Source organism: Chamaea fasciata, unplaced genomic scaffold, assembly GCF_029207755.1.
Source record: "Chamaea fasciata isolate MVZ Bird 193981 ecotype frontalis unplaced genomic scaffold, bChaFas1.0.hap1 SCAF_4, whole genome shotgun sequence".
Lineage (NCBI taxonomy): Eukaryota > Metazoa > Chordata > Aves > Passeriformes > Sylviidae > Chamaea > Chamaea fasciata.
This window is the reverse complement of record NW_027094089.1, coordinates 21,791,754-21,817,000: the sequence shown is the minus strand read 5'-3', so window position 1 is coordinate 21,817,000 and position 25,247 is coordinate 21,791,754. Positions and strand designations below refer to the sequence as shown.

General features: G+C 36.2%; 1 protein-coding gene and 1 long non-coding RNA gene across 2 annotated transcripts in view; one reads left to right on the top strand and one right to left on the bottom strand.

Moving 5' to 3' along the window:
• SLC1A3 (solute carrier family 1 member 3) overlaps positions 1-25,247 on the bottom strand; it is a 65,966-nt gene that overhangs the window by 30,441 nt on the left and 10,278 nt on the right. The window contains exon 4 of the mRNA XM_066181063.1: positions 15,957-16,094. Within this exon, the coding sequence (XP_066037160.1) occupies positions 15,957-16,094 (138 nt within the window). The remainder of the gene's footprint in view (positions 1-15,956; positions 16,095-25,247) is intronic.
• Positions 11,195-24,698, top strand: LOC136288190 (uncharacterized). Its single transcript, XR_010720494.1, has 3 exons — positions 11,195-11,242; positions 12,552-12,642; positions 24,670-24,698. It is a non-coding gene; the product is annotated as an uncharacterized lncRNA (long non-coding RNA).

Genomic DNA, 25,247 nt, shown 5'->3' with positions numbered 1-25,247 from the left:
GTTTCCCCACTAAAGAACCTTTCAAAAACTTTAAAGTTTTTTGTTGTTGCAGTAGCTACTATCTATTCTAGCAACAGTTTATTAATAATAAAAAATAGCTCTGCTTCGTTGTTTTGCTTTTAACAAATCTTGTCAGTGATACAACACTGATTTGTGCATATATGTCCAACTTAAAAGTTCTGAGTGTTCATTTTACTTTCAAGCTAGCAGTTCATTCATCTGCTGCTGTTTTACCCACTGATCTTCTATGAGCTGCTAGTGCTTTATTTTTTCCTGTGTTGCACACTGCTGGTGTTTACATCTCCTCATAATCCTTTTAGTTTATTTAATTCCTTCCCATCCGCCCTGCATTTTTTCAGTCTGTACTATTTTGCAGCACTGTGTATGCTTCCATTGGCTGTTCTTGATGGATTCACACTTTGTCACTCTTTTCCTTTCACACTTCAAGTATAATTTAAACTCCCACCAAGTTCAGTTGCTATATGCACTGTAGCAACATAAATTGCTTTTAATGGAACTCCATGGTACCACTGCTATTCTGCTCCCCATAGTGATGAAAGTTAGCTCAGTTATCTATGACAGTGATCCTGGTATAACAGCTCCTGAGTCTGGGAAGGTTTGCCCTGAAAGACATAATGCCCAAGCTTGTGCTGACATTTGTGCTAAATGACCTAATGTAATGATGCCTCAGTTCCTCTGAGAGCTCAGGCACAAATTCAAAGATGCACCACTACACGGTATCTATCCATGTCGAAAGGAAATATATAGGGTTCTTTCATGTCTCTAAGTCATTATTTGAACTAGAAACTGCAGACCAGTAACTAGTTAGACAATACAGACTACTTTAGGATTCTTATTTCTAAAGAATCACAATAACTTGCATTTGACAAAAGAAATAATGCACATAAAGTTTTTATCAAAAAGAATGAATCCTGTGTTGATAAAGAATCTAGAAAAATTTTAGACTTCCTTTATCATATATAATCAAGTCTATTTAAAAAGAATGGGATCTGATACAGAAATTATTAAAAAAATTGTATAGACATTATTAAATTTATGAACATGTAGTATTTTAAAACCCCACTGACAATCCATTATTTAACGTTAGTAATAAATGAGAATATCCTAGTGTATAACATGATAGCATTTTCCCTTTTTTTATAGGAGTAAATCAGAACCTAATTACACTCTGAATTCCCCCCAAGAATTTAATTAGTCACAGTCAAATCAAGTTTAAGAAAAAATTAGTTTCTATTTGTAAATTTAAGGTCCCCTGGTAATATGCCATATGAATACTAAGGAGTCATTACTTTAGCTGCAATTAGTTTATTATGTTTTAAATTGTCATTATAATTTGGAGAGGCTTTTTCAGAATTTGGTAATGATGTTAAGGCTCTTCTGAGAACTCATTAAGGAAGTGTGGAATTGAAGTTTCATGTGAACAGGCTTTTGTTTTCCTTCTTTTCTCTCTTTTGTTTCAATGACCTCTTGAACTTTGGGTCACTGATTCAGTTACGGCCTTGCAACATCAAAGACATACATTTTTTTCTTTGTATTTCTTCATCTTACAGACTTGTAGGAGGGAATCGAAAGAAGTTAATACTTACTCTGGAATGTCTGACAGTAGCAATTAGTACTTTTTAATAATATTATTACGCTCTTTTCAGGATGTTACAGGGCTAAGTACAGATGAAAAAGATGGTTTGGCATCCACAATTCAAGTGCTATACTGTTGCCATCTGGGCAGTATCTGCTTGCTGGCAGGATTCAAAATATGAATCTCTGTTACAGGTCACAAGTATCAAAGAAAATATCAGCTGATTTCAAACTAAACACGTGAAAAAGAAGACATGGGTTTTTTGGTTCCTCCTTACTGGACTGTGATGTTCTGCAGAACAGAAAACCAGCCCTTTTTTTTTTTTCTCTTTCTTTCTTTCTTTCTTTCTTTCTTTCTTTCTTTCTTTCTTTCTTTCTTTCTTTCTTTCTTTCTTTCTTTCTTTCTTTCTTTCTTTCTTTCTTTCTTTCTTTCTTTCTTTCTTTCTTTCTTTCTTTCTTTCTTTCTTTCTTTTTCTTTCTTTCTTTCTCTCTTTCTCTCTTTCTCTCTTTCTCTCTTTCTCTCTTTCTCTCTTTCTCTCCTCTCTTTCTCTCTTTCTCTCTTTCTCTCTCTCTTTCTCTCTTTCTTTCTTTCTCTCTTTCTTTCTTTCTCTCTTTCTTTCTCTCTCTCTCTCTTTCTCTCTCTCTCTCTCTCTCTTTCTCTCTCTCTTTCTCTCTTTCTCTCTTTCTCTCTTTCTCTCTTTCTCTCCAACTAGTAATCAACCTAGCTTGAATTTGAAAGATTTATTTTCTTAATGGATGATGGCCCTTTGCACTGGCTCATTGGCCATGGGACAGATGTTAGCCAGGCTTAGTAAGAACATGTTCTACAACTTGGTTTTCAGAGTTTGGGGAATTAAGACATACTGAAACTGTAAAATCTGGACAAAGCTGATTTTCAGTACAAGAATGAATTAGTGCATTAATGAAATAGCCATTCATTAGGTGAACTCTTGACCAAAACCTACTTTCTCTCTAGCTCTGAAAAGAAACTATGTTCCCTGGAGAAGCTCTGATACTATCTAAGTATTCAGAATGAGTTAGAAGTGGGTGGTGAAACACCAGAATAAAGTATTCAGTTTTGCCTATGAGTAAAGAGAAATTAAGAAAGCCATTTATGGAGACAAGAATCAGAATCATTATGTTAACTGTGGTGCAAATAGTGTATTGCATATAGTGTTATGCTGTACTTTCGTTGTTCTTATATAACACCAGTAAGCAGGTACTTGTACCACTGTCTGCAGATAAAAAAATGCATTTTTCTGAAAAAGAGTTAATCCTGTTTAAGTATGCAATTATAACAAACCAAGGTCTAATTCTGAAAATCTGAAGAACTGAGGCATTTAAATAAATATTTGTGTTAATGTACTTAGTCCAAAAATCTCTCCAAAACTTACGATACATGTGAAGCCCTTCAAGATCTTCAGTGACACAGAGGAGATGAATATTGCTGGAAAATTAATACCAGATCTGATAAATCAGGAACAAGAAACCATGTTCTCCAAATACTGGTTTTGGGGTAAACCTCAAATTTTTTTTCAAACAAGTGCTGTCTGTTTTGTGACTCTTGAGTTTTCAGAATATAGTCAGGATCTATTTGTGAGCTTCTTTTTACAACCAGAGGCCCGAAATTTAGTTTGCTTTGATTTTTGACTTCCCAAGATGATGGTACTTTAAGAATAGCATTAAGATCTGAAAGCTTCTGTTGGCACAAATGTTGAGTTTTCTTTATTTGCATGTCAATTCCCCAGTCTTAGAATTGAGTTGCTATTCAACTGTGTGAAACTGTAAAGAACTTTATCTTTTCCTTTTTACATGATAGTCATTTTCTATCTTTCTTTTCCCCACAAGTCTCTCTGTACTCCAGTAGTTTTTTCTAGTCTTTGTAGATCATCATTAGTATATCTTCCTTTTATAGACTCCTGCAGAGAAAATGGGGCTTTTCAAGGTGTAATTGATAGAAGGAATACACAGAACTTCTGTATCTGGTAACCCAATGAACCAAAATTTCAGACCTTGTCATTCCAGTTGCCTTTCTTGCTAGTTTGGTGGATATAAGCATGCCCACACTAGCAGGAATTGAAAGTTTGGGGTGTGCTAAAGTGTCTTTTTTTACTGAGCGTGCAAACCTCTGAGGAATTAATGTTTGTATTGATTGTACATGTCCCTCTTTCCTTTGGCAATGCTATGCTTTGCAGCGATGTGCACCTGTCCAAAATCAAAACCACTAAAAATACAAACTCTGTTGACCTGAGGAGCAGTCAGACAGACAACTCAAGAAAGGACTACCTTGAGGACAGGCTGAGGCCTATAAATTTCTTTTTTCCCATTCCTGGGATTCAAATGGCACTTGCTACCTTGCAGAGACTAATAGATGTGATTTTAGATAAACTGGAGTAGCTTTGCTGCAGTGTGTATCAGTGGCATCAAGTCAAACCTGGGAAGACCAAATCCTAGAGAGAATCAAAGGAAAAAGGCCTTGTGAAATGGAGAAATGTGCCGTCAGGGCGACCCAAGTGAACTATCTGATGGAGCGCCTAGAAGTCGCAGAGTATGTCCAGACTTAGCACAAACTGACGCTTTCTGGGAAAATCCACCATCACAAACCCCCAGTCATTTCTGGGGTCACAAGAGCTTTACACCAAACTTCAGCAGTGTAAGAGCTGAACCCTGGACTCATCTGTGTGAAGAGAAACAGATCTGACTCTGTGAGTCTGAAAAAGCTTCCACCAAGAGACTTTCTACCCAATTAAAGAAGACTGGCAATTCTGTGAGGAGATTCTAGGCTGCAGCAAATACTTTGCAATGTTCAGGACTGACTCAGACATTCATCTAGAGACAACATTGCAACAAAGGAATAAGGAGAAGGTATTCTACCATTCTGCCAGCCATGTCTCTGCAAAAAGTTAAGAACTAGGAAAAGGAATTATGATACAACTGGAAAGCAAGTCCTATCCTATTGATGAGGCCAGTTCTCTTATATTTGTAATGATTATCTTTTGAGACATTCTCCACACCATATAAAACAGCATCATTTATGTTTTGTTGCATTCATTTCTCAACATCTGAACTGGACGATATACAATGTACTCACAAACAACCTGTAAGTAATTAAAAGAAGTGCCTTACTAGGAGTGTCTGGAGGAAAAGAATTCTAGCTCATGCAGGAACTGCTTTTTCACTCCCCGGCATATAACTCAGATCCCAGAAACTGCTGGTCCTCTGTTATATATGTTGTCTCAACAAATTATTGGAGATTTTTGTTCTGAGTGTTTCTGTTTTCTCCCTCTTATTCTCCACCAGTGAGGGCTGTGACATGTGGCTAGAATACTAGGATAAGCAATTATCTGGGAAGCCTTTCTCCTCCTCTTAGTGGAATTCAGACCCAATGCTTGAGTCCTATAAGTCTTGTAGTTCACAGTGGCTCTCCTCATTTTCTATTGTTCAGAATTCAGGTGGAATTTCCACCAATGCTATCAAGACACTGGCTTTCAGTACCTCTGCCTCCAGTGATGGTGATAATGATGGATCTACCTTATAAAAGTTTATAATCCACATACATGTCTGAAGAACAGTATGTAGTAGACCCAAAAATTAGCTTTGAGAATTAAACGGAAGTAATATGTTATAGGTCAACAACTGTCCATTTTCAAAAAGCAAAAAAAGCAGAGTGAAAACAAGACTAGAGGAACAAATTACAGTATCACAGAACCATTTTTTCTGGAAGTGACAATGTGCTGCATGTTCTAGAATGATCTGTGTAGTTGATGCAGTTATTCAGAAAGTGCTTTTAGTTTTGTCATATTTCGCAGTGCTGACGAATAATGATATGTTTTACTTCTCCTGGTGTGCAAGTACTTCCAGTAACATCCCTGGTGTGCCCAAAATTCAGCCTCAGGAATTTTCTTCCTTTGATTCTTCCAGTTTTCATAAGCAGTTACAGCAAAGACAGACTGACGAGGAAAATACGATGGAATTGTGCTATATTGAAATGTAGGAAATGAGGATGCAAATCAAGGTGTTCAAGGGAGAGTTAAGGAGGTGAAAAGAGTAAGAAAGTAAAAGCTGATAAAACTTGAAAGAAGCCTGCATGACCTAACTATGCCACATTTTCTCTCTGTTTTTTGTTGTATTTTTTATAATGGCTCTTACACAGTTGCTATTTGTAAATTTCCCAAAAGTGGGATGCTTAAGAACTACCAATACTGTTATGCATATTTCTTTCCCCCTTCCTTGACAGATGGCTTGCTTTAGCTCTTTTATTTTGAAGTCCAATTTCATGCCAATGGAGTAAGTTAATGTCTGGTTAAGGTGAGATGAAACTTAAATCCTGGAATTGTTTTTCCTTGGTTTTGAACTTGTTCTTGAAGAACTGTGTGTCATAAAGCTGAAACTGTATGCAGTAGTCAATGCCTCAGAGTAATCGGTAGGTGAAATCTTAGCAAGTGAAAACAGAGAGATACTTTCAATCTGTCAAGAAAGCCTAAGGAGTGCAAAACCAGCATAAAACTGTGGGAAATAAATTATTACAATGGTTGTGCAACCCATTTATCTTCACATTTATCTGATAACGAGTTCTTACTGAAAGACTATGAAGAACAGAAAAAGATAGAGTTAATTGCCCTTGTTTGCCCTCCCTGCAACAAGGGAGCAGTGGGATCTAGGGTCTTGTTAAATTGCGTGTTAAATTCACAAATTTATTAGCCAGTCATGATTGCATCTGAGAACTCTATTTTATTTTAATTTAATTTTAATTTTAAATTATTTAATTAAATAATTTAATTTAAATTTGAAACTATTAACACAATTGAGCTGAATTGTGTCATGTGAAAAAGTACTTCCTTTTCTTTCATATAAATGCATGCTCTTATTATTTCTTAGGACACCCTATTTTTCCTTTATTATGAAATATAGTTAGGAGATACAGTAATAAATAGCCACACATTATAGCTTTTGCAGGGAATTAGTGATTTCTGTGGACTTTTACAGAAACTTCTGTGGTTGTATCTTTTTCAAGCCCAAAAAAATGAAGTCTGTTTAATTCCTCCTTGTGTTTCACTAGAACTTCATTCCAGCCCTGTCACCCTCTCTGGGCTGTTCACAGTGAGTCTGAGAACTCTTGCCTGTCCTAATGCCAATTTGAGAACCCATGATTAGGTGTGCACATTCCCCTTTCCCAGGTGTATTACTTTGCACTTGTCACCATTCTAGTTCACCTGTCAGGTTATTACAGACTCATTCATTATTGAAGACATCATTCTTTACTGTTTCAATGACCTGAACAAAATGCTTGCTCTCAGTGTCCTAATTCTAAAAATGCTGAGAGTAGGTTTTGCATTTTGGACATTTTACTGTTCAAAATGTAAAACCAAGTATTTCCCATTTACAAACTGATGTAGCTGTCTTTACAGCTGATTTTTAATATTTTTGGGTTTTTATAATGTTTAAGTTTCAGGGGTGCTGTTTTTCTGTAACCAACATGTTTGTATTAAACTCAAAAAAGTGTTTTGAGTTTTCCCTTATAAATTTTCAGTCCTTCTGCCCTTGACTGAAATCTTAAGAAAGAGACAGTGTGGTTTTACAGCACTCCACCAGTGCTCAGGCAAGATCCTTTAATTCTTATGTGTACTTTCAAACAGTTTTTGCTTTTTGCTTTGTCAGCAAGCAAAGTATTGATGTTATGCATTTGAACTAAGATATAAAAGCAAAACTAAGTCTTTGTGGGTGGGAGGTTGCTCCCTGTTGTTAATTCAGCTGGAATCTCACACAGAATGCAAACTGAATAAAAGTATAACAACCTGTTATTCAATGCTTTGGGCAGCAATTAAAGTTATATTTTGCAATGAAGTTTAAATCAGCCTTCAATTAAGGACCACTAGCAAAATTGAATTATTTTAGAGGAGCTTTTAAGTTTTACTAACTTTAGTTATTTTAGACTTTGTTCTTGAATACTGCTGCTGTTTCTGCTGCTCTCAGAGACAAAGACTTCAAAAAACACATTGAACTGTACCTTTTGCTTTTGGATGTTCCATATCCTGCTTAGGTGTTCTCTTTTATGGTATAATCAAATTTTATCTGATAGAGACTAGTTTTTTAATGCAGGAATTTAATCTCTGCTGTTATTGCATTTAAATTCTTAGTCAAATCTGACTAAGAATTCACTTAGAATTGTTCTCTTAGGCTGTTATGAAGATAGATTTCTGTGTATTCCATATTGCGAAATTGTTTCAGAAATTGCTCAGAAATAAGGAGTTATAATTTAATTTTTTGAACTTTTCTGAAGTCCTTGCTTTTAGTATTTGCATAGATCAAGATGTATAGCAGTTTTTGAGGAAGACATTCCACCCAAACGTATATTAAATGTACAAATACTTATGAAATTTCATTATGATTTTCTAACTTCCATGCCCTGTAAATGCTCGGTGGAGTTTATTTCGTAAATGATTGCCTGTACACTCAGAATCTGCACATCATTTTTTTGTGTGTGTTTTTACATGACAGTTGATGTTTCTGGGCACTGAATTCTTCCTAAGCTGCCTTTTTTCCTTTTTTCTTTTCTTCTCCCTTTTTTTTTTTTTTTTAATGTAGCTCCCTGCTATTTAAACTGAATTTTTTGATTTTAAAAATGTCTTTCCAAAATATTTAAGATGTACATGACATAACTATGAAGCATATATTGCCCACATTCCCTAAAAATAGTGGAGTGCAACAATATAAGAAGGTTCAAATTTTTTCATCTTTGAGTGTGTATATAAATAATGATTATTAAAGACTATATAGACTTCATAGACATCTATTTTATACAGAAATATGGCTACTGAAAGGAAGGTCTTTTAAATAGTTATGTTATAGATTAATGTTTGTACTCTTTTAGCTGCTGTTGACCTGAATCTACTGTAGAGATGCTATTCTGGGATGAAACTGTTTCTGAACATGGATCAATATTTGTAATGTTTCTTCAACTGGTTTTTTAACCTGACCAGATATTCTGTTTACAAGATGACTGGATCTCTACTAATTTAGAAATTTATTTGCCCACACTTTAAGACAGTGTCTATTTTGGACACACACAATTCAAAGAATGAGTTTGCCTTTATTTCTTTTAAGTTATATAAATGTTCAAATTAAATAACTGTGTCACCCAGTTATGTAAATTGCATATACAAGTACCTAAATGAATGCATGAACTCATGTGTGCGTGAAATGTACAAGTGCATAAAATTAAAACTGTAATTCAGCTTTAACAACATTGATATGCTTATAAAGGTTTGGGTGGCAGAGAAAGAGGGAAGAGTTGCCTAGAAAGAAGGTAATTTGCTTTTTAAATAGTATTTTATGCATTAAAAGAAAGCCAAAAATGAAAAAATAATGCTCCCCTAGGATGTCCATGAATTTGTTACTCGTAGCAGGCTTCTTAATACAGGATGTGCCTATGGAATTCCTCTGTAGAGAGATCCCAATCCAAATACAAAGGCAGCTCAAATCCACTGACAATACAAGAAGTGCTTTACTCAGAGAGTATTTGTTAATTCTTTTCCCTGTAACTTGAGTCAGCTGAGATGAATGTAAAACTTTCTATTGATTTGGTGGGTATTTATTATTCTGACTTCTAAAATTCTTTCTTTACACCTCACAAAAATTAGGATTTTTGGAAAATCAGAAAATGTGCCAAATTTTGGAATTTGGAAAATGGGTTCATTGCTCTGGTGATCAGCTAAACTGATCAAACACTGCTTAACTGCTTCTTGGTTTTTATGTATGAACTATATGAACTTAATCTGGAATGCTGTATTTCTTAAACTTTTCTTAAACACAGAAGTGTGAGTCTGACTTCTATTAATGTTCTTCACATTCCAACTTAACTGTGAGTACCCAGGTGTTTCACGGGCACTGGTTTTGTGTCTGTTCTGCCAGAATGAATTAAAAGGGAATTACTGCTAGGTCTCTCCTTTATTTTTTTTCCCTGGGAGAGCAGTAACTGGCTCCACAGGTCTGTTCTGCCTGAATGAGAGACTTTCCATCTGTTGAAATTACCATAAATATTGTGGCTGATATGACACAGCACCTGGGGCCTTGTAGTAGGTGACAGCTTTTTTCCCACAGCACACTTATTAGCCAGTGGACAGGAGAACCCAGGAACTACTTAGAGACTTCAAGCAATGTAGGTCCTGCTTCAACAAACCTAGACACATGTTGCTTTTGCAGCCTCTTTTTTGAAGAGATGATGCACAGGTCTTTTTATGAGACCACTCTATTGTGTGCTCTGATGTGAAAGGTTAAGGTGAGCAAATTCTAAATTCTGGCGCTTTATGTTTACTGCTATTAATTTATTATGATAATAAAGGAGTAATATTGTAAATTGAAATATTGTAAAAAAAAAGATAGGATAGGGATTTGATACGGTTGTTAGCATTTACATCTGGTTACTCTTCAAGGATCATTTACTGTCTCACTCCAACGTTAAAAAAGAAAATATAAAACCTAATTTCTTAATTTTAATAACATTAGACTATTTTCTACAATTATGGCTTTACAGAAGGCAGTGTACATCTGCTGTGTGGATGTGGGAGGCTGAGCCATTGTGTCACAGTCCCCTGTCACACAAACTAATTTAAGTCCACCACTGTAAGTAAAATAGCTGTATGGATCTGCTGAGCTATGGCAACTTAAACCTACATGCCTTCACTAAAATTTCCATCACATATAGTCATCTTCTTTTCTGCCTAGCAGATACAAAAAAACCAAACAACCCTTCACCAGCACTACATCTGAAGGGAGAAAGAAAGCAGAGATGCAGAAGGGAAACACAATTTGCCTAAGGTTATACAACATGTCACAGCCCTGACTTTCCACATTTTACATCCCCAAGTAGCATTGGGTAAAAGCTGGCTTTTCTGCAGTAGAATATGCTCGTGTCCAGATGCTGCATTTTTCTGGACTTAGGTAAGGGAGTGAGTTGGAGACTATGTCCAGTTCAGTTGTTTGAACATTACCCTTGTTCACTGGAGGGAATTTTAAGCAACAGCAGCTACAACTTGTCTGTTAGCTGTGAACCCTGAGAGTGCTTTGCTTTATAACTTACATAATTTTGTGTGTCTTAGTTTTATCTCATTGAGGGGATAGATCTTATTCCTTACTGGATGTTTTAGACAGGCACCATTCACTGCATTCCTCTGACAGCTGAACTCAAAGGCATCATATGCACTTCTGAGGTTACTTAAGAAGATTCCACTCGTGGAAATTCCAGATTTCTGGAATTTGTCAACACTTTCTATAGATTTTGTAGCAGTAACTGCTATGAACATTTTCATAAAGTTTCAGGACAAAATCTTGTGTCTCTGAGTCTGCCCCAAACAAAATCAGTCATGTCTCCTGCAGTACTCAGTGTTGTTGACTGTAATTGATAGCCTACAGAGGCAGGGAAGATTCTATGTCTTCCAGAACCCACAAACAATACTTACATTATTTGAATTAGAAAGGGGAGTGAATATAAACTAAGATATTATACAAACTACATATTAAAATGCTCTTCTTTGAAGTAAATTTACCATACTCATACTTTTAAACTGTTTTTCTACACAGCCTTCCTTTTTTTTTGGCAGGAGATTCACAGGCTGTGTTTGGACAGAACCTTGCACACAAAATCCTGGTAAGTGGTTAAGACTTATTTGCACCATATTAGTGTTACTCCCATGAACAGTTCAGACAATCAGTACTGTCTAGTGCACAATGTGTTTCACAAATGGGGTCTTTACTTCATTCCATAATTGCTGTATAATCTTTGGTGAGCTACCAGACCTCAGTTTTACTGTTTCTATAGTCCTATTCTCCTTCCCTATTCCATACTAATGTATGTTAGTAAATAAACTGTAGACTTACTGTTTCTGCAATGTGCAGCAAAAATTAGTGTCAGGTCTTGAATGGGCTTTTTATGCTTTGCTATGGGTTGCCAGGCAAAGATATTTGAAAGATATTGCACAGAATTTAATATCAGTTTCTTTGCATTTAAAAGTAGTTGTCCCTGTAAAAGTAAACTCCAGACTCTCAAAATTTTGTGGAAGGAGAAACAATCTGTCTACTAAACTGAACTATGGCTAGAATAGCAAAATATTTGCAAATAACCCTTACAGAATTTCTCTAGCTTTAATATTTCTCACTGATATTATGCTAAAACTATGCTCTTTGTAAAGGCTGGTTGTGAATCATTTTTGTGGAAGGGATTTCAGGAAATAAATGTTTTTGTTAAGAAAAGATACCTCATTCTGGCAGCATTATATTCAGTGAATAACTGAAACATGCAGGAGAAATCTTGTGTGCCAGTTTTGAGGACTGGACTTTCAATTTCATTATCATCTTGGTGTAACAGCTCAAAAAATGTTAATGCATAGTGCTCTTATTGCTGGTGCAATTTTGTCAGGCTTTGGCTATTTCATGATGAGTTGAATTGTTATCATATGCATATATATTTATTTTATATACCTTTTAGGGACAATGTATATTTTAAAATAATTGTGTCAAGTAATTTTCATGTCAGATGCTTCAAGCTGTAATGAAATGAGAAATCTTAAAATATTTCTTCTCTTGTAACTGCTGCAAATTCAAAACAGAAACAGAGCAAAATTGTCAGCCCTCTGTTTGTATAAGAATTCATATTAAAATCATGTTTAAGACTTGGCCATAATACAATCCAAATGGGAGTTTATTTATTTGATTATTTATATTTCCCCTCACATACCGTATTTTAATTTTGACTTTATATTAGATCCCAATTGGGAATGCTGACTTAGGGATTCTCTAATTTTAAAGACTGTAGACAATAAAGCCCAACATAAAGTATGCAGCTGAATCTGTGTCTAGACCGCAAAAAATAAATAATATAGACATGCATATTATCATATTTTCCTATAAACATGAAAAGATGGTGAATGGTATGCAAATAATCTCCATTTTCTCCCAAGCAGATGTTAGTACCTGCCTGGTAAAGCACACGTCAGAAGATAAAATCTCATGGAGAAAGCTGCACACCTGCTTGAACCATGGGCAGTGGTGGTAAGTCATAAGGCAAATGTGACTAAAAACCTCTGATTGTGATCCTACATTGCTTCTTTCATGAAATACAGAAACCACGGGTAAAAAAAAATGTGACTGAATTGACTTCATCTTGAATAGTTTATTTTCCTGAGGTCTGTGAATAACCATCATAACTGACTACCTGAATAACAGAAGTCTTCAGTTTCTCAATTTATCTTTTATTTATATAACAGTGCATTAACTATTAGTTCGATTTTATTGTTCTAATTCCTTTGACATTCACAAAGTTTACAAGGGAATGTAACCATCCCCAGCCTATTTTTTATACCACAGAGACCATATTTAATGGTTTTGCCACAGTTACATCCATCACACTTGCATAAATACAAAAAGAAACCCAGATATAATTTCTAGGAAACACTGTTGCTCCTGCAAACAGCAAAATATTTATTCAAATAATTGACAATTGGAAGAAACAAGTATGTTATCAGCATGAAGACCTGGAGAAATCACTTTGAAATTAGTGAAGAGGCATCCACTTTGTACACCAAACAAAATACAGGAAATAAGAGATTTGCCTTCAATCTACTGAGTGATCTTAAGACTAACTTGAGAAGTATAAGACTTTTAACCAATGAATTGTCCTATAACATATAAAAAAAGAATCCAAGCATACATAAAATTGCACTGTAGTCCACCTGCAAAGGTTATATTTATTATTTTGATATTCACTAATGCCTGTATGTTTATTTGTGTATGAGAGTTTTGCAGCAAATCTGTAAAAACATCCTTTTTAAAGTGTAGAAAAGAGGCTTTTCCCACAGTTTTTAGAATAATTAGGAAAAGTATTTTATTCCCATGAGAAAGGGTATAGTCCAGCTGTACTGAAGGATTCTTAAAAAGAAATTAAACCTGCCATGTGCGAATTGCATTGAGTTTTCTCTGATTGCTCCCTGCCCAACTAAAGGAGTTTAAAATGCTGTTATTCACCTTGAAAATTACTGTCCACACTTAGGGAACTCTAAGTATAATCCACTTAATATTACAAGGCACTTGTATGATAATAAAGCAAATCTTACCGATAGAGAAGATTTCTCTTTGCCAAATGCTTTTCTATAATAAAGGAAATGATTGTTATGAAAAAAAGGATAAAGGGCTTTAAAGGGAAAGAAAAACACATCAAAAAGAAGGGTATTGTTTCAATCCAGAGAATGAAAATTCTTTTTAGAACAGGATTACTTGGAAACTCAGTTTTCTGATATTTCACAAAATCTCTACTGAGACCTGGTGATACAGAAAATGAGCTTGTTTTATCAAAAGTCTAGCTCCTTGTGATGCTTGTGACTCTCTAAGATGGATTCACTGATCTTTACCTGAGTGAAGTTTTTTAACTTAGATTATTGTGAATCATTAAAATCCTTGTATAGGATGATCTACCTAGTTTCCTGACTTATCTTGAGTTCTCTCAGAGAACCAGTATGATTGCAGAGTAATAAGGAATTGAGAACTGATCAGATAAATTCTCCTGCAATAATTTATCCTGCAAAATTTAGCAGCAGTGCCAGTTGGGTAAACTGAAAAAGGGTTATCTCTCCTTTTCTACTTTTAATGGTTCTTCTATGAGTGCCCTGCCAACCCAGAGAGTTCTGCAGGTGCAAGGGACAAGAAGATGAGAGAATGTATGACATGTAACAGAAATATATAGAAGTTGGGAATAAAACCTATCATTATTTTTCCTACAAAACTTATACTCCCTAGTTTCAGTGTTCATTTAACTTTCTGTATCTATGTAATGCATAGAAACAAACTTTTTTTCTTGAACTATGAGAAGTCAAACAATTTTGTAATTGTGGATATCCTAGTTTTCTGCTGTTGCATTAACAGCTTATACTCGTACATACTGTCTTTGGTTTCCGTGAAGATGTAAGTCTGTGCTCATTTGCATTTTTAAGAGATCTTAATATTAACATATTTGACAATCAATTAAATAGAGAGCAACTCCTAGTCTATGGATCCTTTGTCAATCAAGGCAGTATCTGTGGTTTAGATCCTAGGACTGCACAGTGGGTGATTTTAATTAAGTTCTCCAAGCTGATTTGTTGATAGACTAAAATCCATATCTTCTTTTTTTCTAACTGGTAGAACAAATCCTAATTGAATTTATCTAAATTCTATTCTAATTGATAGAATAAATACATCACAGGTACATCCTAGACATTCATTACAAATCTGAGAGGTCTTCCATGGAACTTGGGTGGAATGCCAAGGCATACATCATCATAAGAAATCAAATATTTTATCACTGCTTAGAGGAACAAGTTGGTAAGAAGAGCATTCAAAGCTCATTAGACCTGCTAACCAGAAGACAACAAAACAGAACTGATGGAATTAAGTTTCTTCCAAACCTTCTATTCTATGCCATCTATCCCCTATGGACATGGACACATTGGAGTGGGTCCAGAGGAAGTAATGAAAATGATCAGAGGGCTGAAGTACATCTCTCATGAGGCTGAGAGCACTGGGGTTGTTCAGCCTAGAGAAAAGAAGGTTCCAGGGAGATCTTAGAACACTTTCCAGTACCTGAAGGGCCTATAAAAGGGCTTGTAGTGATAGAAGCTGAGATGGCTTAAACTAAATGAAGGTAGGTTTAGATTAGATACCAGGAATAAAATCTTTACTGTAAGTGTGATGGGGCACTGGCACAGGTTGCCCAGATAAGTTGTGGATGACCCGTTCCTGGTAGTGTTAAAGAAGAGGTTGGATGGGGCTCTGAGCAATCTGTTGTAGTGGAAGGTGTCCCTACCCATGGCAGGAGGGTTGAAACCAGATTTTAAGGTCCCTTCCAACCCAAACAATTCTATTACAGGATTCAGTTTTTCTAATCTATTGCTGGAAGACTAGGAGGCAGACAGAGGTTTTGCATATCTGTGGTAACAGGCGTGTGTCATTGCCCACAATCAACAGTTTCAACTTTCTTGGGTTTTGGCACTGTGTTTTTGAGATATGTTATCTTTGATAACTGTGGATGAAATATCTGTTCAGAAAGTAAAAGAAGAGAGTGGAGTACAGAGTTGGCTTCATAGCTATGTATAGTTGCTTGTACTCTTAGTCAGTCTACGAATTTGGAAAAGCAGCTTTCAGTTTCTCTGTATATTAATTTAAACCTCTTATTACATTCTCTCTAAAGCAGCAATAACAATGCTATGTCTTTCTGCAGGTTTTAACACTTCCAGGACACAGAATGTTCACTTTTTAGATTTTGGTGTGTGCATCTTTATAAAATTACATAAAAGAGGGTGCATGGGGGTGTGTTTTGTTTGGTTTTTGTTTACCTGTGACTAAACTGGATACAATTAGTGGCAGGACCAGCATCTGCAGCATTCTCATGAGTAGTTCTCCTGGAAATGAAAAGTACTTCACTTCCCGATAGCTCATCTTATATGATCGAAGAGAAAATCCCAGGATTACACCTGAAGGGAGGGAAAAGATATCATTAGTCAGCCTTCTAAAGAAGTAGTAACGTCTGAACATGAACATCTATAAAGTACTTACTGGACATATCTAAATGTAACCTGCGTTTTTTACTATACTGATTTACTTTCTCCAGTATCATCTACTGCTATGAGCAGCGCTCCTGAAAACATGAAGTTATTGTCATGGTTTAGGAATGGTGTTCCCAATTTAGTGTTCCCAGAGAAACACTGCAAACCACACCCTGCTTGCTCAGTCTTCTGTTCCCCTTCTCCCTCCCCCTGTGGTGGGATAGAGAGGAAAAGTGGAGGCACAAAATGTATACATCATGCATCGAGACAAAAACAATTTACTGAAGACAGCAATAAAATAAGAAAAAGAGTAGTAACAATTTTAATAACAAAGTGTACAAGAGGTGAATGATTCAAACATGAGTGCTCACCCATGCAGCAATCCCCAGTACACTCCAAGACCCAGAAGGGGGCCCTTCCCTTGACCCCAAAAAAGACATCAGGTGGTATAGTATAATCTCTGGGTCCCAGCCAAGTCCCCTCCAGGCTACTGCAAAAACTAAACCTCTCCTGGCCAGAATCAGGACTGTTATTCAGAAGGAATTTTGTGCTGCTATTTTTTAAAATCTAAATTACTGTCAAAGGTATATCTTGAGTGCTAATGAAAAGGAAACAATTCCTGCTACTGCAGCCAAGTGTCTTGAATTCTGGGATTTTGAGTGTAATCATATATGCTATTCACATACATACTAGCTACCAGTCTTCAGAAATCTTGTCCATGCCTGTTTACTCTGTTGGGCCTGATCCTGCAGACATGCTTCAGATTGAAGATTGAAGGAGATAACCAGGACAGACTCTTTGAGTATGCCTTTGTGGTTTAGTCTTTTCACAGTCAGAAAGAGGCAGGAGGTAAGCATCTTTACACATTCTTTACACATGCCTACCTTCAGGAGTACTGACACTTGCAAAGAAGCAGATAATCAGGGTTGAATGGCCTTACTGGATGATTAAGTGGTGGGTTGCCTGAGGGACAGAAGCAAGGGAATGCCTGGATCCATTTATCTTGCTGGGATAATGATGAAGACAAATTATGCTTGAGATACATTTACAAATGGAAGCCATAGATGGGCTAATGTGTGGCAACCTAAACTTCCCAGGTACAGCTTTGAAGATTTTGTCCTGTATTTGCCACCAACTGCTTTGCTGGCATATTTATTTAGTTATTTGGTTAGCAGACATGACCAGTAGCAATTTGCAATTGTTAAATGGCTTGGTGCCTATCTGATGTAGGACTTCTATACCCAGTCAGATAACACATGGCTTTATCTGAAACACATTGACCATACAGATGGTGAAACTCAACTATCTCTCCTTTCCCTTCATGACTTCATGTTCTTCCCCACTGTCTAGTACTGGCATTTGGGTTAACTGTGTATAGAAATCTGGATCAGAGGATTGATCCTTCTGCAAACCACAGTGGGTTTGCAGCAAAAGAATTTATTTTACAGGGTTAATTTTCAGCCAGGTCAACTCCCTGACACAGTTATTTTGTATGGCTACACAGGCATTAGCACCTTCACTGACAGATATTTGCCTTAAAGAAAGTGGGATTGCTCTTTTTGAAAGATAGGCAGATTCAGGTTTTGTAAAACGTTTTATGAAATTGCTCCTCAGTGACGTTAGACAGTGAAGCATTCCAGCTCCATTCGAGATCCTTAGAACTTGAGAACATCCTGAAAATGCTGTAACATTAAATCATTTTGACAACTGCTAGTTCCAATTCTTAGTCACTTCATGGTTTTGCTTTTATTTAAAGACAGATTTTTGATTGGTACTTCCATAGAGCAGAAAATACCTTCATGCCAAATTTTGCTAGCTAAAATAAGTTGTCATGCCTCATACACCAGATTATTGACATCTGCTGGTGAAAGGAAACATCTGTAATTCTCAATTTAGTGACCTCTGTTTGATCATGATTTAGGGACTTCAGCAGGACAGTTAAGCTAAAGGAGTCCAGAAATGTCTTGTCTAGAAAAGAAAATAGAATGACGTTCTAGAGAATAGTGTTACAGGATGGAGGGAAAAGTAATTAGAGTACAAATGACACCAAGCATGGAGTTTGTGTTATGGAAGAGTGTGGCAGGGCTAGAAGGCATTTAGTTTAGTCTCATGCATGTTCTGTAGTTTCAGGTAGCTAAAGTGAATTTTGCACAAATTGTTCTCTTTTTTTTTTTTTTTTTTTGTAAAATCAACATCTTAAAACTCATAGAAGAAAGGCCTCTGAATTATCATTGTTTAAGAGACCTGCCTAAAATTTTCCCTTCTTTTCAACAAAGTTTTAAATTCTACTGCTGCCTTACTCATTATTTTCTTTTAATATGAGAAACACATTTCTCAGATATAAAGAATCCATCTGGACCTTTTGTTTCTGCACTTAATGAGCACTACATTTTGACAACTTGGTAACAAGCAAATAGAGCTAGACTGCTTTCTTACTTAGGCCACAGTTCTGTGATTAGTTCCACATGAATTAATCCCTGCACTAGTACAAAGCCTCACTGAGGTTGGTAAGGGTTTCTGAGGCTGCTATAAGAACTAGTCCTTATGCTATGCAATAAGGACTTGATTATCTGTTCCACTACCATCGAAGCAGTAAAAGTGACCTAAGATAGCTGTTTGAATGAATAGTATTGGTAGTGAGAGTGAGTTTCTGAAGTTCCATGTAAACCTGTTGAGTCAAAAATTATTGGCTTTTTTTGGTCCTAACATGCTCTGCGCATAATTACAGGGTTTCCCATCGCTACAGTTTACAGAAAGAATTTCTGCAATGTGAAAAAAAAATGTGCCCTGATAGTGTATTATGTTGAAATGGGTCAACACACAACAGCTAATAATTCTTTAGCCTTAATCTTAGCACTGCTATTGATCTGTATGCAGTCATGCTCAAGACATGAGAACCTTCTTCTGACTCAGTTTCCCTGCTTGAAATATAGATACAGTAGTAGTTGTTTCACAGGTATTTCTGCAAATTGATTGTGTTCACACAGGACAAGAAGACAAATTATTTCCTTGTTGTAGGGTTTGCTAATGAATGCAGGACAGCATGATTTTACCAGTCCCTCTTGATTTTAGAATAAATTAAGATTGAACTTTATTTTTTCTTCTGAGTTCAAATAACTAGATAGTGGATATAATATCCCATCTGACAAAGTTTAATTAACAATATTCTTGAAACAGAAAACTCAGATTTGTCAAGGTAGCTTTGTCTTCTTTGAACGAGCTTCTTAGAACCAACATTCACACAGGCTTGAAATAGTGAGATAGCAGCATACAATGATGATGTAAAAATAGGCACAATGACAAAGCATCAAAGTCCTGAACCAAGACCTGGTAGGTCTAAAGCTCCGGAAGGTGTGCAGTATTCCAACAACCGTCCACTACTTTGTGTGTGGCAGACTTTTTAGTGCTTAGTACCCTTTACGACCAAGACTGGGAAGATTACATATTGGAACTGGCCTTTCTCTGTAAAAGTTTCAAGTTTCAGGTTAATTCTGAAAATTGCAATGAGACAAAGCCTTGTGTGAAACAAGCTCCCACAACCTGTTGTGCAGGTTTCTGTGTACCCTTTGTAACAGAAAAGATCAACTAATCAACACTATCAGAGCCTGACTTCTCAAATGGTTAATAATGTACCGTTTCTGCACTGCAGGAAAGAGTAGATTTATCAACAGAATTTGGGCTTTTTCTAAGCAAAAATCGGTAGTGCCTGTTTAAGTTAACAAGCTGAATTCTATACATGCGTTTAGCGCATAACAGAACCATATTGTTAAATAAATTATACAGTTCATAATGAAAAAGCAAAACAGCTTGGAGTTAGAACAGGATTTTTGAGGTGTTCTTGTCAGTGATATAGTTAAGTTTATGGAAAAAAAAATATTTGTAGATAATCCTGATGATAATCAGAACAATCTATCAAATGAAACCATTTTATTGCATTGATTTTATACTAATGTAGATGTTCAAAATTAAATTCAATATGTATGAATACAGTAAAGAGAGGATTTAAAACTTGCAAGGAGCAGAAGGTGAAAATATTTCTGGCAATTAGAATAATGGGAGGGAAATGGCAAAATGGTATTTATGATTGGGAATTCTTTATTCCAAAAATAGGAACACATTGATAAATTGCCTACAGTCTTCACTTCTAGAGGTTGGGTACCAGAAATTAAACAATGAAGTCTTTGTGCCAGACTTTTAAAACTATGGATGTACTAGTATGGCTAAAAAAACTACACAGCCTTCTATGTAAGATGGACTGACATCGAAGTGTGATGAAGCAAGCAGTAAAATCAGGGTCTAAAGTAGCAAGGAAAGATACTTTTGTAATACAATATTTTTTCAGAACAGATATGTTATGGAGATGGCTGGTTTTTTAAAAATAAAAAAATTCACACAATTTCCTTAATTGAATTTAAAATGAGCCTCAAAATCCTCATTGGAGACAATGAAGTTCTTAATTGTGTCACAAAAATGCCTTAGTCTCACAATAATGGAGGGCTGTTTCCCATGACTCTTTGTGTTGTATATATGAAATGGGTGGCACACCTACAGATGAGTTTAAAACAGCAGGTCAATTAAAAAAAATCCCAAACTCTTAGAAGATGGGAGATGGGGTTTTACCCACATCTAAACATTCATTCAAGAATTTTAGGGAAGTCTATCTTTCTGGCCCACTCAGAAGAATTATATATATAAATTTAATAAAAAGTGAGGATTGGTTTTTTCATTGCTTCAAATAATTCATTATTTTAAGTCTAAGTTGTTGAAATGAATTTTTATGAGCTTCTGGTCTCTATCTTATTTCAGAATCACACAGGAATTAAGACCATACAATTATTTCAAACTTATATTTGTTTACAGTGCCCATGCTGTCTGCCGCATTTTCAAGAAGGACAGAATTCTGACAGTTGCACTTCTCAATTGACTAAGCATCACTTAAACATATTTCAAGAGGAAATGACTATGTGTTATATCAATTATCATGTAAGAGCTGCTTTGTCTTTATCAGTGCTTGCCAGGTCAATCAGAACACACCACTGAGAGTTATATACATTTCTGGTTTTTACTGTAAATCTCAGAGCACTGTTAAATGAGGTCCATATCAATATCCTTTCCCTTAATATATAAGGTACAGAATTACTTTTTCTTTTCTGGCAGGAAATAGAAAACTTCAAAAATAACTGGAAAAAAATACCGTACGCTGAGTAGAATGCTGTTGTAAACAGTTGTTAATAGTTCAGTTCCAGAAAAACTTGTAAACCAGCAAGCAAATAACATTTTGTTCTGTAACAGCAATTGGGCAAGGGCCATGAAGGGAATCAGGCTTCTACCAGTTTATTGGGACATTGTATATTTTTGTTAGCTGCACAACCATTTCATTCCTACATTCCTGCAGAGCTCTGGAATGACTGCTTTTGTTCTTTGGGTCATTTGTTATTGCTTAATTTACCATTTTGTTCTGACAGCTTTTCTTCTAACAGCCAGTTTCAGATAAGTCCACAACAGTATTTACTTGAGACAAACAGGTAACCTACTTCTCTAGTGATAAGAAATATTTCAAGGTGCCGGCAAAATCCCTTTCTTAATTTCTTTCCTTGCTTGCCACAAGAATCACACAATTTTCTCAGCATGACTTTGATTTTCATATTTTTTTCTCCATAATTTTATATTGAATCTTCACCCCCTGGTACACCTGGTGTATCACCCCCTCTTCCTTGCTTTCTGGTTTTCCTTATGTAGGTAGGAAGGTATGTTCCCTGTGAAACCATTTCATTGAACATAAATGCCAGGTTATAACTGCATGATGACACTTGCAGCAGAGAGCTTATTCACCTATGCTCCAAGTTGCCCTACTAGAATCTATATTAAAGTGGAATATGTGTTGATGTGGATACAAGCAGCTACCTCTCCTTTGCATAAGACATGCTGTGAGAGGAGTCATGGGAAAAATAATGTGGAAGAGCTAGATATCCTAGACATGACTAGGATCCAGAAAAGATCTGGTATCTGCAAAAAGGGACATGTCCAGAGAAAAGAAAGTGTAAAGCGAAGTAAGAGTCACATTGATCTCAGAGAATTGTCCACTGCATCAGAAAAATCAGTGTGTGACCTTTGCCCAGGGGCCACAGGAGCTGTGGTGCTCACAGCTGTGCTGGGGAGACGCAGAGCCAAAATCCTTCAGTCACAGTGCCTCAGGAACACTTGCACCTGAACCTGACCATGAAGGTTTGCTTTATCCTGTAAGATAGATTATTTTCCCTGAAAACCCCACACCAGTATTCAGTTACAATTTCAAAGATGCAGAGGCGTTTTACAGTAAATGTGTATTGTGGGCATTTAGAGCTAGATCAACAGAGCTACACGGGCACTTAATTCCCAACTCAAAGTTAGTCAAACACCTTCTGCCCAGCTCTGGAGGAGCCTGAATTCCTGAGACACCTTTGCAGCTACAGCTGGGCACTTGCATGTTGCCTTTACTTGCGAAGACAGGATCTCCTCCTTGGATTTTGTGGGCAGAAAGCATGTAATTGGAAAGGAGTGCTGTAAGAACTGATGTAACTAAGCAATGAGCAAAAGCACCACTTGAGCAGATGCTGCTTAAACTGGACACCAAACCTGAGAATATACCAGCTTCTGAGTGCTGTTAAAAAGGGTTTTTAGATACCATTGAAATTTGTCCTTTGCTATTTCTTTGCTCTCGTGTTAAACTCATACACTTTTTCCCTTTTGTTTCTAGTTGTTTGGCTCATTTGCCCGTCTTCCCCAATTAGGAGGTAATTTTGTTCCTTTGAAAACATGTCCAAAAATTTTTCTCTTTTTATCCAACTTCAATTTCTCTGTTTGCCTTAAAATGCTTTTAAATCTTTTTTGCTTGTTTTGCTTGAACTGTTTCTGTATATATCTCTTGTTTGTAAGCTTTGATTTTTTTTTTAAATTTTATTATTAAGATAAGCAATTGCAAGGCATTAGTAGAGGATGTGGAATGAACAGGAGTTTTCACTGCTGGCACTGAAGCAGACTGTTCTTAATGGAATAAGGATTTCATCCTCAGACAAGAGACTTCATTGAAAGACAAACTATGCCTAGTTTACGTACTCTTGTTAGACTCTGAGCTATATTAAAAGAAATACTTTTGATGCAAAAAATAACAAATAATTCAATGAATATACAGGAATAATATCTTACTGTGCATATACAAAAGCTCAGACATTATATCAGACTATATTTTATAAAGTATTATTTAGAATTATGGTACTACTTGGTTCTTTACAAAGTTACTGTAATAACTGTTCCTTTCATGCCTGGTTTTACTTTGATGCTTCACGTTTATGACCAGAGTTAATATTTATACTTCCATAAAATATAGATCAAAACGGATAAGAAAGATTCTCTCTCTAAGTCTATAGGGTACCTTTCCTGCTTTACATTTCTTGCTTTCCTCTTTTTCCTCGGCTGGAAGTTGACATATTCCTTACCAGCACTGAATTCTATTTTTCCCTTCTGTGGTTTTAGCTGCCCATCCATATTATTTTGTCCTTTTTACAGTGTAATTGCATTAAGGAGTCACAGACAGTGAGACTGAGATCACTCACGTATAAGAACTTTGTGCAAATATTCACAGAAAACAGAGCTCTACTCTGAGAATATTTTAGTGTATTTTGACAGAGATCTTGACGTTGGATATGGAGAGTTGCCTTTGTTGTTTTTTTTTTTTTTTTTCCAGCTTAGACACACACTTCTAAGAGTTCATTTGGACAGTCTTGATATGCAGTTTAAGACCATTATTAGCAGGACATTCAAATTATGCGTTCATATCTCTATGGAGCTAGTCCAACTTCTAGTTCCTACAAAACCACCTGTTAATTTAGCTTACTGATGATAGTCTAAATCAGTAAATGACTGTGAGAAAATCAGGCTAATAGCTGAAATTCATGGGAACATGTTACCATTTTCTTGAAAAGATGGCTAAGATGCTCTCAATCTCTAGCTGTTTGATTATGAGGCACTTCATTCCTAAAATCCTCAGTATGACTGTGAAACTATTGGCAAATAGAACATGCCATCTATTTCTTTTACTTGCCAGCAGCTTCTTCCAACACATGAATTTCCAGAAGTGTGTCATTTCAGTTGATTAAAAAGAGGTATCATGCCTTACTTCTCCTGAGTTAACTCATCTGAAAGATACATTGTAGCATAGATGATTAACTTTGATGTAGCAGTCATTCAGAATGGTAGAATTTTCCTATCTTAAAGGTCACAAAAATGGCAGAGGGAAACTTGGACCTGGAATACTACTTAATTACACAGTAAGTACCTGAGTCCAAACTGTGACCTTTTTAAGTCCCTCCAGATAAAAAAAAAACCAAAACAACTTAGTTCTGGAAATCTATAAAGTAAATGGGCACTGCTCCATTTGCTTTGGAAGACTCCTCAAGTTCTCACACTCCTGCTTGTGTTCTTCTCAAAACTGCCATGACCTAAACATCTATCTGCCTAATTCCAGGCTAAGTCCTGAGGGACTGGCAACTGAACACAACGGTCACACAGAATGCATGGAATCATCTGGACTTGGAATACCCTGTGTCCCTGTTCTTGCTCAAAAGATCACTTAACAGCCTGGGACTTCCTGTTATAGGTGAGCATTTTATTCATTAGGTTAGACACAATGCTGCCTTTTGCTCTCTTGGCATAAGTATTTGTCCTCAGAAGTCTTACATTTCCCTCTGCCTCATAAAAAGGCTTTGGAAGGAATGGTGGTATTGCCTCATCCTGTAACTTGACTTTAGAGAGGAAAAGAATAACCTAACTTCTCGAGTGCTGCTGACACAACTCCCAAGGTGAGGACTCTCAGGCTTTTGAGTGTCCACTGGGTAAAAATATCTGGCATGGTCCTGACTCAGGAAGGAGTGGGGATAAGAATGTAAGCCTGTTTGTTTCTTTATTTGTTTGACTACCTGTGTTCCTCCTGGCAAATTTTAGGCAGTTACACACTTAGGTTGTGGACTTGTGTAGCTACCCTGTTAAGTCTCCTTGATCTAGCTCATGCACCAAAAAGACACACAGCTCTGTGATTTATATTAC